This window comes from Anoplopoma fimbria, chromosome 5 (assembly GCF_027596085.1).
Source record: "Anoplopoma fimbria isolate UVic2021 breed Golden Eagle Sablefish chromosome 5, Afim_UVic_2022, whole genome shotgun sequence".
Classification (NCBI taxonomy): domain Eukaryota; kingdom Metazoa; phylum Chordata; class Actinopteri; order Perciformes; family Anoplopomatidae; genus Anoplopoma; species Anoplopoma fimbria.
Window position 1 is genome coordinate 11,430,340 of NC_072453.1, and position 13,990 is coordinate 11,444,329.

General features: G+C 40.2%; 1 protein-coding gene across 1 annotated transcript in view; it reads left to right on the forward strand.

Annotated features, from left to right (window-relative positions):
* The window catches only part of stxbp4 (syntaxin binding protein 4), a 34,881-nt gene extending 21,988 nt beyond the window's left edge, over nt 1-12,893 (forward strand). The window contains 8 exon segments of the mRNA XM_054599283.1: nt 149-267; nt 911-1,000; nt 1,197-1,262; nt 5,431-5,610; nt 7,277-7,393; nt 7,870-7,919; nt 11,389-11,525; nt 11,682-12,893. Coding sequence (XP_054455258.1) covers nt 149-267; nt 911-1,000; nt 1,197-1,262; nt 5,431-5,610; nt 7,277-7,393; nt 7,870-7,919; nt 11,389-11,525; nt 11,682-11,695 — 773 coding nt within the window. The 3' untranslated portion in view covers nt 11,696-12,893.
* The last annotated feature ends 1,097 nt before the right edge of the window (nt 12,894-13,990 follow it).

A 13,990-nucleotide genomic window follows, 5' to 3' on the forward strand; every position in this document is an offset into this window, starting at 1 on the left:
CCCCAGTGTTTGTGATCAGAGAATCTCCTCCTTTAAACAGCAACTGATCATCCTGAAGAAGAATATTTGAGGCACCAACTGAGTGTGTTTTTGTGACTTATTAGAAACCCTGTGAATGTGTGTGCTTTGTGTTTACTGCTGTTTGCAGACTTTGAGAGCCAGATCAGGGAGCTGTTCAAGCCTCAGCTGGAGGAGCTGGGCGTCATCCAGCCGAGGTTCACATCCGACGACCTGTCCAGTTTGTTGGAGTCGCCCACCGACCCGCGGGTAGGAAGTCACTGCTCATTAACTCCCTGCTCGCTAACTTCAGACCGTTTAGAAGAAGTCCTAAAAACACAGAGAACAGTGGCAGCCAGAGTTTAAGGAACATCTATTGATAGGTATTCGTGCATCAGCACTAAACCTCAGCTCAGTTTGTTTTCAATGCAGCAGGAAGAACATCAAAGAGGAAGATGAGATTTCTGTTAGATAATTTATAATAAAGTTTCAACCAAAAATAATACACATTTTAAGTAATTCTTAAGAAAAAAACAACAATGAAAATCTAAAATCGACTCAAATAATCAACAATCAGATTGTGGATTCAGTAAGAAGCAGATTAAATGAGCAGAACATAAATGAGAGTATCTACATGCAGCACACGGCAGGAAGTGGCACCATGAGTGTCATCAGCTGGTACGACTGGTCTGTGCAGCAGCTCTGAGTCCCATCGACCTGTTGACGCCCAAAGCTGCCAATCAGCAGGCTGTAAAGATCTCATCCTCTGCCTGGGTCACAAAGTGTCACAGCAATAATCAATAAGCTGCTGTTCAGGCTTTTATTCTGAAAAACAAAAAATCATTCATTAATCGAAATGTGAAACATGAGGTCGTGTAAGTTGCTCAGCATTGAATCTGTTCTCTGTTTGCAGCCGTCGGCGTCGGACTCTGACGACCTGGAGGAGATGGAGAGGCTGAGGAAGGAGCACATCGAGGCTCTGAGGGAGATCAAGAGCCTTCAGGTAAACAACAACAACAACAACAACAACAACAACAACACATCTGAAGGAATCTCACATGCTTCCTTCCCGAACAGTCAAGATGTGTCAGTTTTGTAGACCTGTTTTAAAAGTTCATCACCTCTCCGTGACTCCACTTCTCTCCACAGTTTCCTGTTGACTTGTTTGTTTACTTCCTGTTTACTTCTCCTCTTTTCAGGAGCAGCTGGTGGAGTCTCAGAGAGTTCACCATCAGATGGAGGAGGAGCTCAGCCAGGTCAAACAGGTGAGTCACACCAGCTGCAGGCTAGTAGGATAGTCCAGTTGTTAGCTTTGAATATAGCTTCATTCATTTTTCATTTCATGCAACTTTATTTTTAACATCCACTTGTTGCAAGATTAAAATACATAATGAATAATAACCCAGCCATATAAAATATACATAAATAAATATAAATATATATAAGATAATAATAACAAAAACATTACTTTGAATTCTTCGTTTTTTTACTAACATATTTATTTTCAAAGATCCAATCAATAAGTGAGTGAAGGACAAATCACATTAAAACATGAAAAATAACATTTATAACTGTGAGTTCATTCTGTTTCTATAGTTCTGTTTGTATAGTTGGGTTTACCTGCAGTGTGTGTGTGTGTGTGTGTGTGTGTGTGTGTGTGTGTGTGTGTGTGTGTGTGTGTGTGTGTGTGTGTGTGTGTGTGTGTGTTGACTCACAGCTGAAGGGTCTCAGCCTCTCCCACTCTGCTGCCTCTCCTCAGCTTTTATTGTGTTGCATAAAACGATCGATATCCACATTTAGACGTTTCATATCCGAGGAGAACGGACGAGGACGATTACTTTGCTCTCATGGACTTCCTGCTCTTAGTTTTATGTCCTTCAGGCAGGTATTAAAGCTCCCGACCCTTCTCCTCGTCAGCAGCACCGTTCATACCTATTGTTATTAAGTCAGGGCTGGGCAGTAAGGGTTTCGCCAATGGCAACCATGTTGAGAAACCGCCTCAAAAACACCTCTTGGAGTTGAGCCTTTGTCCATTCCTTCCACCTCTACCGGCTTCAAAACAGGAAGTCAGAGGTAAAGTAGTAAAGCCCGCCTCTTGCTTGATTTGAGTGTGATGTTGACGAGCGGTGATGAAAATTTGAAAATGTTTTAACTTTTATGTGCATTTAAAGAAACACTAGAAAAACTTAATCACAATAATAATAATAATCAACAAAATAAGAATCTTTATTTATATCGGACATTTCATACAGACTATGTAGCTCAAAGTGCTGTACATTTAAAAATGTATTAAAACAGAAAACCTTCCTTTTACAGATAAAATAAATACAAGTGGTAAGAAGAAAGCATGCAGTTTGCATTACATTTAAATGTAATATTAAAAAATTCAACAAATGAATATAAACTGGAAAACACACACACACACACACACACACACACACACACACACACACACACACACCAATAAGCACACTCCAGCAGCTGCTCTTAAAATCATCCATAAAGTCTCATTTTAACACTGGCTGTGTGTTTGACGGAGCTGTTCCTCCCTCCACTGCCTCTGCTGGAGCCTCGCTAACCTAAACTAAATTAAGCTAATTCAAGCTAAGCTAGCAGTTAAACATTTCCTCGTAAAACTGTTTGTGTGTTTTCCTACAAAAGTCCAGCAACACGTGTGACTTTCTGCTCGTTTCATGAATCTGGTCTTTTCAAAAGTCACATGTTAAGATTAGTTATGATCATCGTTTATTAAGCAGCTCATGTTCAGCTCTCTTTTCTTCCTCTATCTACACACACACACACACACACACACACACACACACACACACACACACACACACACACACAACACACACACACCCTCTTCCTTTTTTCTTGGAACAGTGACTTGCAGAATTTTAAAAATACTTGTTTTCCTGCTGAGAACAGTGAAGCTGACAGATGGACCATTCACACGCCCAGTGTGTGTGTGTGTGTGTGTGTGTGTGTGTGTGTGTGTGTACGTTTGTGTGTGTGTACTAAGTGTACGTGTGTGTGTGTGTGTGTGAGTCCACAGCATGGGATTTCCGAGTGTTGGTCAGAAATAAACATGTCTTGCATGTTCGTCATGTGTGTCCTGCTGCACCACATGAGGAGAGGAATGTGTGTGTGTGTGTGTGTGTGTGTGTGTGTGTGTGTGTGTGTGTGTGTGTGTGTGTGTGTGTGTGTGTGTGTGCGTGCGAGTTTGATTGTGTGTAAAGGCCTCACACCTCCACCAGAGCTGCACAGTCCTCTTTAAAACATTTGGACCTTGTTGAAGCAGATTGTTTTAAGCAGATTATTGAAGAATACTTAGAATTATGGCTGCAACTTGTCAATATTTTAATTTGCGATTAAACTGCCAATTATATTCTGGATTAATTAATAATCTGTAAAATGTCAGAAAATAGTGAAAAGTCCCAGTTTAGTCTTTAAATGTCTCGTTTTGTCCAAAACCCAAAGATATTCAGTTTATTATGATATAAAACAGATATAAAAAAGCAGGAAACACAGTATTTTCTACCATTTATGAGTGAAATATTATTTAATTGATTAGGAAAACATAATTTTTCTGTTAATCGACGAATTGATTAGTTGAATTATCGTTGAAGCTGTAATATAATATATATCACTATGAAATATATATATTTGTTGTGAGATGACGGAGACAAAACCAGGACCTGAGATCTGTGAGATGTTTAGCAACACTAATAATACTTTGTTTTTGTCCAGTGGTGAAATAGCTCTGAGTCATTCTCCTGAATATCACAACTCAGGTTATATGCTGATCTCTGACACCGTGTGACGAGAGCAGCTCTGTTTACTTCACTTACTGGTTTCCAGTTGGGCCAACAGTACTTGGCCTGGCAGCTACCCAGTCTGGAGGGGGGGCTGTGTGTTAATGGTTTGTGGTGTCAGTTTCTGTTATGTAACGTCCGCTCTGTTTCTCTTTGACTGAAGATAAACTGGAGCTCTGTTGAAACCAGATGGTTAAAAAAAATACAGTTAAAGGAACAGTACGCAGGATTTTACTAAAGAAACTATGAATATATAATCATCCCTGCTGACAACTAGAAGTGTGTGATGGCGTGAGAATCTGCTGCGCTCTGATTGGTTATTATTCTTCTATAAAAACATAGCGTCCAGGTGTCAAATTGTCAGCAGGAATACAAGAGGAAGGTATGAAAATGGAGCCAAAAAGACGCAAATATAGAGAGACAAAACGCCAAAGTTTGTTTCAAAACGAAAGTGAATCTGAATTATAACTGACAAATCATATTCACTGTGCTTTTAGGATAAGAGATTATATAAAAGCTAAACCGGTAAAATATGACATTACATATTGTTTAAAGTGCAAATATAAGAGGATGTGAAAAACACACTTGATATTATTAATATAAGTTACGTTATTGTTATGACACCAAAATCCCTTGATTTGATACAGCGACCCCAAAATTACTCATCACAATTTAAATTTATGTGAAACTTTTTAATTCAACACATGTGGGTGTGAACAATTTCAATAACTGTTTTAATTTTATTCTTATATTTCAAATTTGTTATCCTTTTTAATAGTCAACAGAGACAACAGATGAACTTTGGTGCTTTTAGAGACATTTTGATTAACATCATTTTTAAAGCTTGAGTAAAAAGAGTAAGCTTGAAAATGATTCACCAAGAATAAAATAGTTCTTCTTCCTGAAGCCGCTTAAAAAAGTCCTGATCCTGGTCTACAGACTAAAATGTCATAATTTGTTTAGGTGATACTAAAGTCAAATTAAAGGCACAAACAAGATTTAAATGTTGAATTTTTTTTCTACCTTTTTTACAATATTTTATATATATATATATTTTTTTTAACTGATATGTTTAGTATAAGCTCCTGTAAAAGAAGCAGCTTTTGATTTTTAAATCTTTAAAAAACAGGTAGAATCATGAGAATGTGTGTTTTTCTGTCTGTTAACAAATAAAAAGATTAGAAGTTGCAGCAAATTAATTGACATTTTTTGAGCAAAAAAACAACTTTCTCTGCTTCTTTCTCTAAGTTTCATACTTGTTGCATTTCTCTGTTTAATTTCACATAAAGAGAATATTCGGTGTGTTCGAGGGTTTAAAATGTGTTCCATAAATAAATGAATGAAAAAGCAGCTTGTTCTCATTGGTGCTTCCTGTCCTTGTGACCTTATCAAAGGTAGAAACCTGCAAAGCGCTGACATCCTGCTGAAACAGCTCCGTCACACTAACTCACCCCGACAACCAAGAGGGCAAAATCACAACTCCAGCACTTAATTAGAGACCCTGAACGCACCGCTGAGGCCCTGCTGATACTCTGCTGAGCGCTCTGTTCTCTCGTTGAGCTGTGATGATGAATCTTTCTCCTTCTCCTCCTCCTCCTCTTCCTCCTCCTCCCTGCAGGACGTGAAGCTCGGCTCCGAGGAGAGTCGTGCTCTGAGGATTCGGATCCAGCTGGCCGAGGCGGCTCAGAAGCAGGCGAGGGGGATGGAGATGGACTACGAGGAGGTGATCCACCTGCTGGAGACCGAGATCGCCGAGCTGAAGACGCAGAGGGCGGAGCAACCGGTGTCGACCAATAAGGTGACCGGAGCTGACCTCGTTTAGTCTCTGGTTTAAGTCCTCTGATGATGAACCGAACGCGGCTGCAGGAGAAGCTCTTTTTCGTACAAACTTCCAGCTCATCGTCACCAGAGAAACATGTTAACGTTTCCATAACAAGCTCCCTCTTGTGGTCAAACAGAAACAGTTATCAGCTAACCTTTATGTGATGACAGTGATCAGTAGATCTGATGCATTTCATTGATGCTTCTCACCTACATTTCCTTTTAAATGCATGAATGGAAACACATCTGTCTTCACCAGAAAAAAGTCTCTTTGCCGCTCGATGTTCCTCTGTTCGTCTGTCTGCTGCAGCTGGAAACAGCAGAGACTGAAGCAGACAAACAATGTGCCACAAACTTCAAAGTAAAAATGTTACAGAGCTTCAGAGTTGCTGATAATTCTTTGTCGGTCTCTGACTTAGTTCATACTCTCCGTGTTGTGCATGAAGTTGTCACGGCGCTCGTTTGTGCACCTCTGATTTTTTGTGACTGTCACAAATATTCACTGAAAAAACACTATTTAAATGTATGAGGATTTTACTAAGAAATCAGGACATTTTAATTTTAGATGTTTTAGAAAAAGGAGGTCTTAAAAATCTACATGTAAGTAAATATTTTGCAGCCAAATCAAATAGTTTCCAGGATATTTACCTTTTGTTTCTTTATAATACATTTGATACTTGACTTCTTTCTTCACAGGGCTTGTTTAAAGACAGTGAAGTAGGCCATGAATATGAGATATGAGTTTACTGATAATTACAATCCCTCCTCATCATAGTGGAGGCTGGTTTATGGTGTTTTGTCGGTTACATTCGTTGTCTTTGTTCATCCTCTGTGTTGAGTATAAAAGCTTTTGTGCCCCGCTCTGTGTTCGCCCACCATCTGTGGATGCTCACACTACGCTGCCAAGAGCAAGTATTAGGGAAGCTTAACGCTCTACATCTGTGGCTTTTAATTAAATTAAGTTAGGTCTGATTATGTTTTCTAGAGGCCTGTTGTTCTGAATGCAAAGTCCTTTTTTGTTGACCTTACTGGGATTTATTTATTAAGAGTGTTTTGTTTGTATGGGGGTTGAGTTTTCTCCATGTTTTGGATACTTCCTCCATCATCTTCAGAGAACTTCTTTAGATGTTTTCACTCCGTCTTCTTCCTCCGTCACAGAGCTCCGTCCTTCCTTCTCTCTGACGGCGACTGTTTTTCCAGCAGCTTCTTTTTTATAGAAATCTGTCCGGCAACCTGCAGGTCAGATCTGCAGAGAGGAAGAAGCTCCTCTCTCTACTGATCTGTGAATATTATGACGCGGCGAAAAACAACGTGCTGACTCAGGCTTTTATCCAAAGAAATCCTCTGACTGTGTCAAAATATTACATCCACAATCATAACAGAAGAACTCAACACTAACTTCTGCTCCACTACATTAACAATGTGTGACCACAGAAGTTATCGTTATCAATTAATCAACCAATTATTTTCTCTGTTAATAGTTTATAAAATGTCTGAAAAACTTCCCACAGTCAAAGTTGACGTCTACAAACTTCTTGTTTTGTCCAACAGACCATAAATGTTCATGACTTCAGTACGATCTGTTTGAAGAAGGTTTTGTGAAGGATTCAAATGTTCACATTGTTGTTCTTTCTTCGTCTCAGGGCGACACGGACGAGCTGAAGAAGAGAGTCGCCGTCCTGGAGTGTCAACTACGGAAGAGTGAAGCGACCAAAAAGGGTTTTGAGATGTCAACGGGGAAACTGCTGAGCTTTGTGGAGGTAAAGAATAAAGAGTCATTATTTCTGCTGTAAAGTTTTACATTTTAACATGGAGGTCTATTGAGAATGATCATGAGACAACCTCCAGTTCTTTAAAGCTTCATGTCTTAAAGCTGCATTCTCTCTACTGTCCATCAGGGGGCGACTCCTCTGGTTGAATAGAAGTCTATGAGAAAATGACTCTACTTCTCTCTTGATTTATTCCCTCAGTAAACATTGTAAACATGAGTTTATGGTCTCAATCTCTAGTTTCAAGTCTTCTTCAATACAGCATGATGTTCATTTAGTAAACTATGCTCCATTTAGAGTCAAATAGACCATAAAGCGGCATCTCTTCATCACATGGTCACTTGCGGAGCCTCAAGTGTCCATTTGAGGAACTGCAATTTTGAGCATCTCAGTGTTGGCTTCATTTTTCAATACGACTTTTGCGAGGTTGCTGATTATATTTTGTTTTTCTCTGTGTTTGTCTGCAGAACGTTGAAGAGTTCCTGCTTGAGAGTCATGGACCAACAAAGAGCTACAGGTAGTGTGTGTGTGTGTGTGTGTGTGTGTGTGTGTGTGTGTGTGTGTGTGTGTGTGTGTGTGTGTGTGTGTGTGTGTGTGTGTGTGTGTGTGTGTGTGTGTGTGTGTGTCAGTGTGTGTGTGTGTGTGACCCCGATGCCACCGCTGGAGTCACATAATGAGAGAACCTGCAGAGAGCTGAGCCCATTAGCCAGTTTAGACACACACACACACACACACACACACACACACACACACACACAAACACACACACACACACACACACACACACACACACACACACAAACACATAAACACACACACACATACACTCTCAGTGGTCCAGCTTGACCCACTTCAGTCCAGGTAGGACAGCAGTTAGCGCCGGTTAATGGCCCCCCCGCAGCCGGCAGCAGCGTTATGAAACGTCTCCGCCTCTGATGACTGAGAGGTAGCGGTAGACACCACAGAAGAAGAAGAAGAAGAAGAAGAAGAAGAAGAAGAAGAAGAAGAAGAAAAAAAAATATGTTCTTCTGTTCCTCAAACCTTTCCTTCTTTCTTACATTCTGTCCATCCTTGATTCCTTAAATATTTTCTTCTTCTAATGCTTCCTTCCTTCCTTATTCTCATATTATCTTTTAGTCCTGTTTTCTTTAATTTTTCCTTTCTTTCCTACTTTTTTGTCCATCCTTCATTGCTTTTATATTTTCTGTATTCTCTTGCTTGCTTCCATCCTTCCTTCCCTATTCCGTTCGTTTTGTCCTTTTAGTCTTTCTTTGTTTCCTTCCTCCCACATTTATTTTCCTCTTTCCTTTCTTTCTTCCTTGTGTCGTTTCTTTTTTTGCTCTCTTCTTTAACTCCCTTCCTTTCCTCCCTCGTTCTATTCCTTATATAGTTTAATTCTTTATTATTTCTTTATTCTGTCATATTGTGCTTCTTCTCCTTTTTCTTTCAGTCTCTTTGCTTCTTGCTTTCTTTCTGTCCTTAAACTCATTCCTCAAACCATCATTTTTCCCTCCTTCCTTCCTTAATTCCTTACATCCTCCCTTTCTTTGCTTTCTCCAATAATCCCTCCCCTTGTTCTTCCTTTATTCCGCTTTGTTCCTTTCCTTCTTCTGCATCCTTCGGATCTGAAAACCAGAGGAAACGAGTACATCTTCATTTTATTAATGAAAAATGTTTACTCCTCCTTCAGTTACATTTTAAAAGCAGGATTTGACCTGTAATGTAAACCGAGTCTCTGTCCTCGTAATCTCGCCTCCTCTTTAATTTCCTTGTGTATCGGGTTTAACCCCAGCTCTTACTGAACCATAACATGGACTTACCAGCACCTTCTGCTCCGTTGTGTAAGTCAGATCCAGTAAATCCAGTATTTCGGTCATGTTGTTAAGTCACCCAGCCATGACACCTCCTGCCTGGGTTCCTTTTATTTGGGTCCAGGTCAGTGGGACACCTCCTCATGTGTTTCATAACGGGAACCTCAGTGTGGTTTTTCTTTTTGTTCTGTTTAATATCTGCTTCTAGGGCACTCGTAACAGTGAATGTAGGTTGTTTGGTGGTTCAGTTTGTTGAGTTCTGCAGACACGAGGAGTCAGTCTTCTTTGTTCATTATGTTAATGATCGTCCCTCTCTTTAAAGCCATAATTCACTCAACATTGTTATAAAGAAAGAGGATCATGGAAAAAAACACTCATTATCTAATAAAATCAGTTTTATTGAGTGAGTACTTTATAAATCTTCTAAACGACTCGGATCAGGAGTTAATTTATCCCCCAATATGTTTTCTGTTCCGTTGGTGGTCTCAACATTTATTCCATATGTTGTAATGGAGTAAAAATTCCCCTCAAACTCTCGTTATTCCACAAACAAATGCTGCTGGCATTGTCTTCCATATATAAGAACATTTTCACTTCATGCTTTAGGCAACGAAAGAAACGTTAGCTTTACGAGATATATATTTAACTTTTCATTCAACTTTTTTCTTAGAACCATTAGTCTCCTGGTGTTTTTGTATTTCTAGGCTCAGTTGTAAACACAAGGTGTTGTAAACTTTGTGTATTTGTCTCAATTAAGTTGTATAAAAACAGAAAAGAAAATATCCCTTTTTAGATCAGGAGTTGTGAGAAGACGTTGTTTGCAGACACGAATAACGAACGACTAAATCCTGCCGTGTTTTGGAACGAGCTCAGTGTTTCCTGAGGAAAGTGTGAACACACTAACAGCTGCAGCCATGGCGATGTGGTCACTTCAGCAGCTGTAGAGAGGGTTTTTAGCTCGCTGGATCAGTGAACAACTGGAGGTGTGAGTTTATTCATCAGGATGTGACAAACCGACGTCAGCGAGCAGCTTCATGAGTGTTATTTAAAGCTTTTAGTCGCTCCTCCAAACCACTAAACCAACTAAAGAGGCTCTTATGAACAGCAGGTAACAGCTCTTCAAAACTGACAGTATCTGTGTTCTTGGCAGCTCAACACAACACAACTAGTGTGAATGCTAAGCTTATCAGCCGATCACTTACTGCGCAATGATCATTACAGTTTCATAAAGATAAAGCTACTGGTGATTGTGAGGCAATGTGGGTTTTATTGGTGTTAATAAAGGCAGTGGAAGGCCTTTATTGTGAAACAATCAAAGGAAATGTTTTAAGTTAGTGAAGTTAGCTGCTTACACTATTCGGTGATTCTGTAAAGATTTTACAGAAGATTTATACATTTTTCAGCACAGGAGAGACGGAACAGATTGTGGTTCTGTTGCTGACAAAGTTTGAGGAAGGAGAACAGACAAAGAAAACTAAAACAGACGACGATCGACTTTTTGTTCAAGATCATATAGACTGTGCGTCTTGTTGCATTTTAAAACACAGACGTTGAACCAGCGTTTTGACAACTTGAAATTTTGACCTGTTGGTGGCACTGAAGGAAAAGGCAGGTGACCAAAAGGATTCATCCTCTGGGGCCCATGAATGTTTCTACAAAGAGCCATTTGAATGTTGCTAAGATTCTGGATGAAACTGGTGGACTGACAGATTTCCATCATAGAGACATGTTGCTAGCTTGTTCGTTATTGTCTTGTGAGCAAAATACAAATAAAAGCACTGTTCTGTGCTGTAGAGGTTTGTAGAAGGTGATAACAGCCGAAGGGTTGGAAAAAAAGTATCTAAAGAGACCTTCAGTGAATTTTATGGATGTATAAAGGAAGTTAAAATAAGTGTCATCCCTATGTTGTTGGAACATGAGGCATGTTCCAGGAACATGCCTCATGTTTTCAAAAAGACAGACGAAGAAACACAATGCCAGAACCTCGGCTCTGTATTTGGCAAAACCTTGCGGCTAGTAAATACAAGTCACTGTAAAGTCCTCTTGGCCACATCCTTCAACATGATCATGATGTATCTGCATAGACTCTCACAGGGACCTCCATGACGACTCCGTCCTTAGCTGTTTGCTAGTAGTAGTCTTTCACTGTTGACTCATCCTTCCCTTACTTCACAGCTCCGGAGACGTTAAAGTCGGAGCGTCGTCACAGGGCCTCCCTCCTCGCTACAAGAAGAGTCCCTGGACATCGGCCACGCTCGCCCAGGAGGCGAAGGAACTCACAAGGACTGTCAGAGCCATCCTGGAGGTCGACTGTAAGTGATCGCTGCTCAACTCCTCGCATGCAGGTCTGCATGTCCTCCTCCTCTCTGTTTCTGTGCTGCCCTGCATGCGACTCCCACCGGATTGAACTGAAACCACAGTGATCCCGCCGACCTGCTGCTGTACGTTAACTGTCCTCCCCGTTGCAGTGCTGACCTTCTAGAGGAGTCCGACCCTGAGGCGTCTGCAGGACTTCAGCAGCCAGCCGGCAACCCAAACTCTCTCTTCCCTGACAACTCCTCATCTCCTCAGTACCTGCTAGCAATGGACTCTTGTTTTAATGAAACACAGTCATCACTGCACATTGTCTCAATAATCAATACCCACTAAACAACGTTTTTAATTACGGTGTTCTAACCTGAATGATATGCAAAAGAAATGCATAAGGCGCAATCATTGTACAAGTACAAATTCATAATTTGCTTTTTGTGTCGCTCGCCACTCAAACTGCATTTTTTTCTGAACACATTGTTTGAAAGAATCAGTTCATCGTTAGATGTCTACAGGTTACCACACTGGAAGGAGACCATTCTTAAGTTGATGGACTACATGATTGTTTAAAGCTTTTTGCCTGTTGGTAAACTTATTTATTATGTGAGAGTAATGGAATCAAACTGTCTACAGAGAGCCACAGAGTGAAAAATAGAGGATGCAAGTGTGGGCTATTGTGGTTTGTGGACAGTCTTGAGAAGTCGATGGTATGAATCCATCTGTTGAATAAGCTCTGTGAACTTATTGTTCTCATATGCAACAGAGCTAACGAGTTAACTAGCATGTAATCGCTATGTCACCAAGCCAATAGAACCAGACATTTTGCAATTGCATTTAGTGGTTTGACCTGGGGTCTCATTTATAAAAACCTTTAGGATCCACACTAAATGTTTACGACGTACAAATGAGGAAATGTACGTACGGTAAAGTAAGCGAAAGATAATACTCCAAAGACGTTGGTTTAGTCCTTTAGATTTATTCAACATCTGTCTGTTTAGCATCAACAAATACCTTCATTTAACACGCAATAAAACACGTTAACATCACAACATCATGTGGTTACCATTTACTCTAGCTAACGTAACAGATCAAACTGTAGCTTTCTGCTTCTCACTTCTCTCTGTTATCCATCCAGTGTTTAGCTTTGTGTTTGAGTGGCTGAATGCTCGTGTTTGTGCATTAGATTAGCCGACAAATCAAAGACTGGTAGCATCATCAAGCAATGAGAGAGGAGAAATCCTGAAAACCTCACTGAAACTCCAAACACGAGGTCAGCAACGATGACAGGCAGACAATAAAGGAACCACAACATTCATATTGGAATGCAGCCATCGTGGTCTGATGCCAGCGATTATTAAAGGACAGCTTAAGCTTGATTGGATGCTTTAGATGCTTTCATCATGTTTGGAGTTATTTGATGTTTGTCCTTTATTCTTTTTCTGAGTAAATATTCTGAAACAAACGTTTCATGAGTTCTTCTTTGGAAAGCTGAGCAGGGGTTTGAAGCTTAACTCTGCAGAATCTTGTTATTATTCATTGATTATTTCAGATTATAGCTGCTGGAAGAGTTTTTACTGAGTCTTTATAGATCAACTGGGCTGTGACTGATATAATGGAATAAAAATAATTTAGAGTTTAATTTATGCCACAGCTTCTTCTTCACAGGTCTTTATTCACTGTTTAAATCATTAAAGACATTTAGTATACCTTCAGTAACTAGCGTAGCAAAGGGATGCTAATCAATACTGTATATTAACTAGCATTAGCAACAAACTCTGCTAACCTTAGCTCCATTAACGTTTTAGAAACGTATATCTCCTTCATCCTCTCCCAGCAAAGTATCACTATTACACAATGTTTAAAATGACGAGCTCCAAATCCACTAAAACAGCCTGAAACCTCTGATGAGAGTCTATGGGGCAGAACGATGCTACGCTCTGATTGGCCAGTCAGCTTTAAGGGGTGGGACTTAGCTCAGGGTCAATTGCCTTGGTCTTGGACATAAAGCAAAAGGTCATCAGCATAGAGATTTACTCATAATGTTCCAGTCCTTGATATAGACAGATTTCAGAGTGGAATACATCGGGCGAGGCCGCATTCACAGAAGCGAGGAGTTTAGCGGTCAGGTTTGCCTGGATTTTTCAAGCTCCATAATGAACTTTTCCAAAGTGAGACAATTGGTTGAGGTTAGGCACCGACCATCCAGCGGTTTGTGTCAGGATAGTCCATTGGTCGGGGCCAGGCGGCAACCTCCGGATCTGAAAAGTGAAGTCAAAGCTTCATGTCTTAAAGCTGCATTCTCTCTACTGTCCATCAGGGGGCGACTCCCCTGGTTGTATAGAAGTCTATGAGAAAATGACTCTACTTCTCTCTTGATTTATTCCCTCAGTAAACATTGTAAGCATGAGGTTATGGTCTCAATCTCTAGTTTCAAGTCTTCTTCAATACTGCATGATGTTCATTTAGT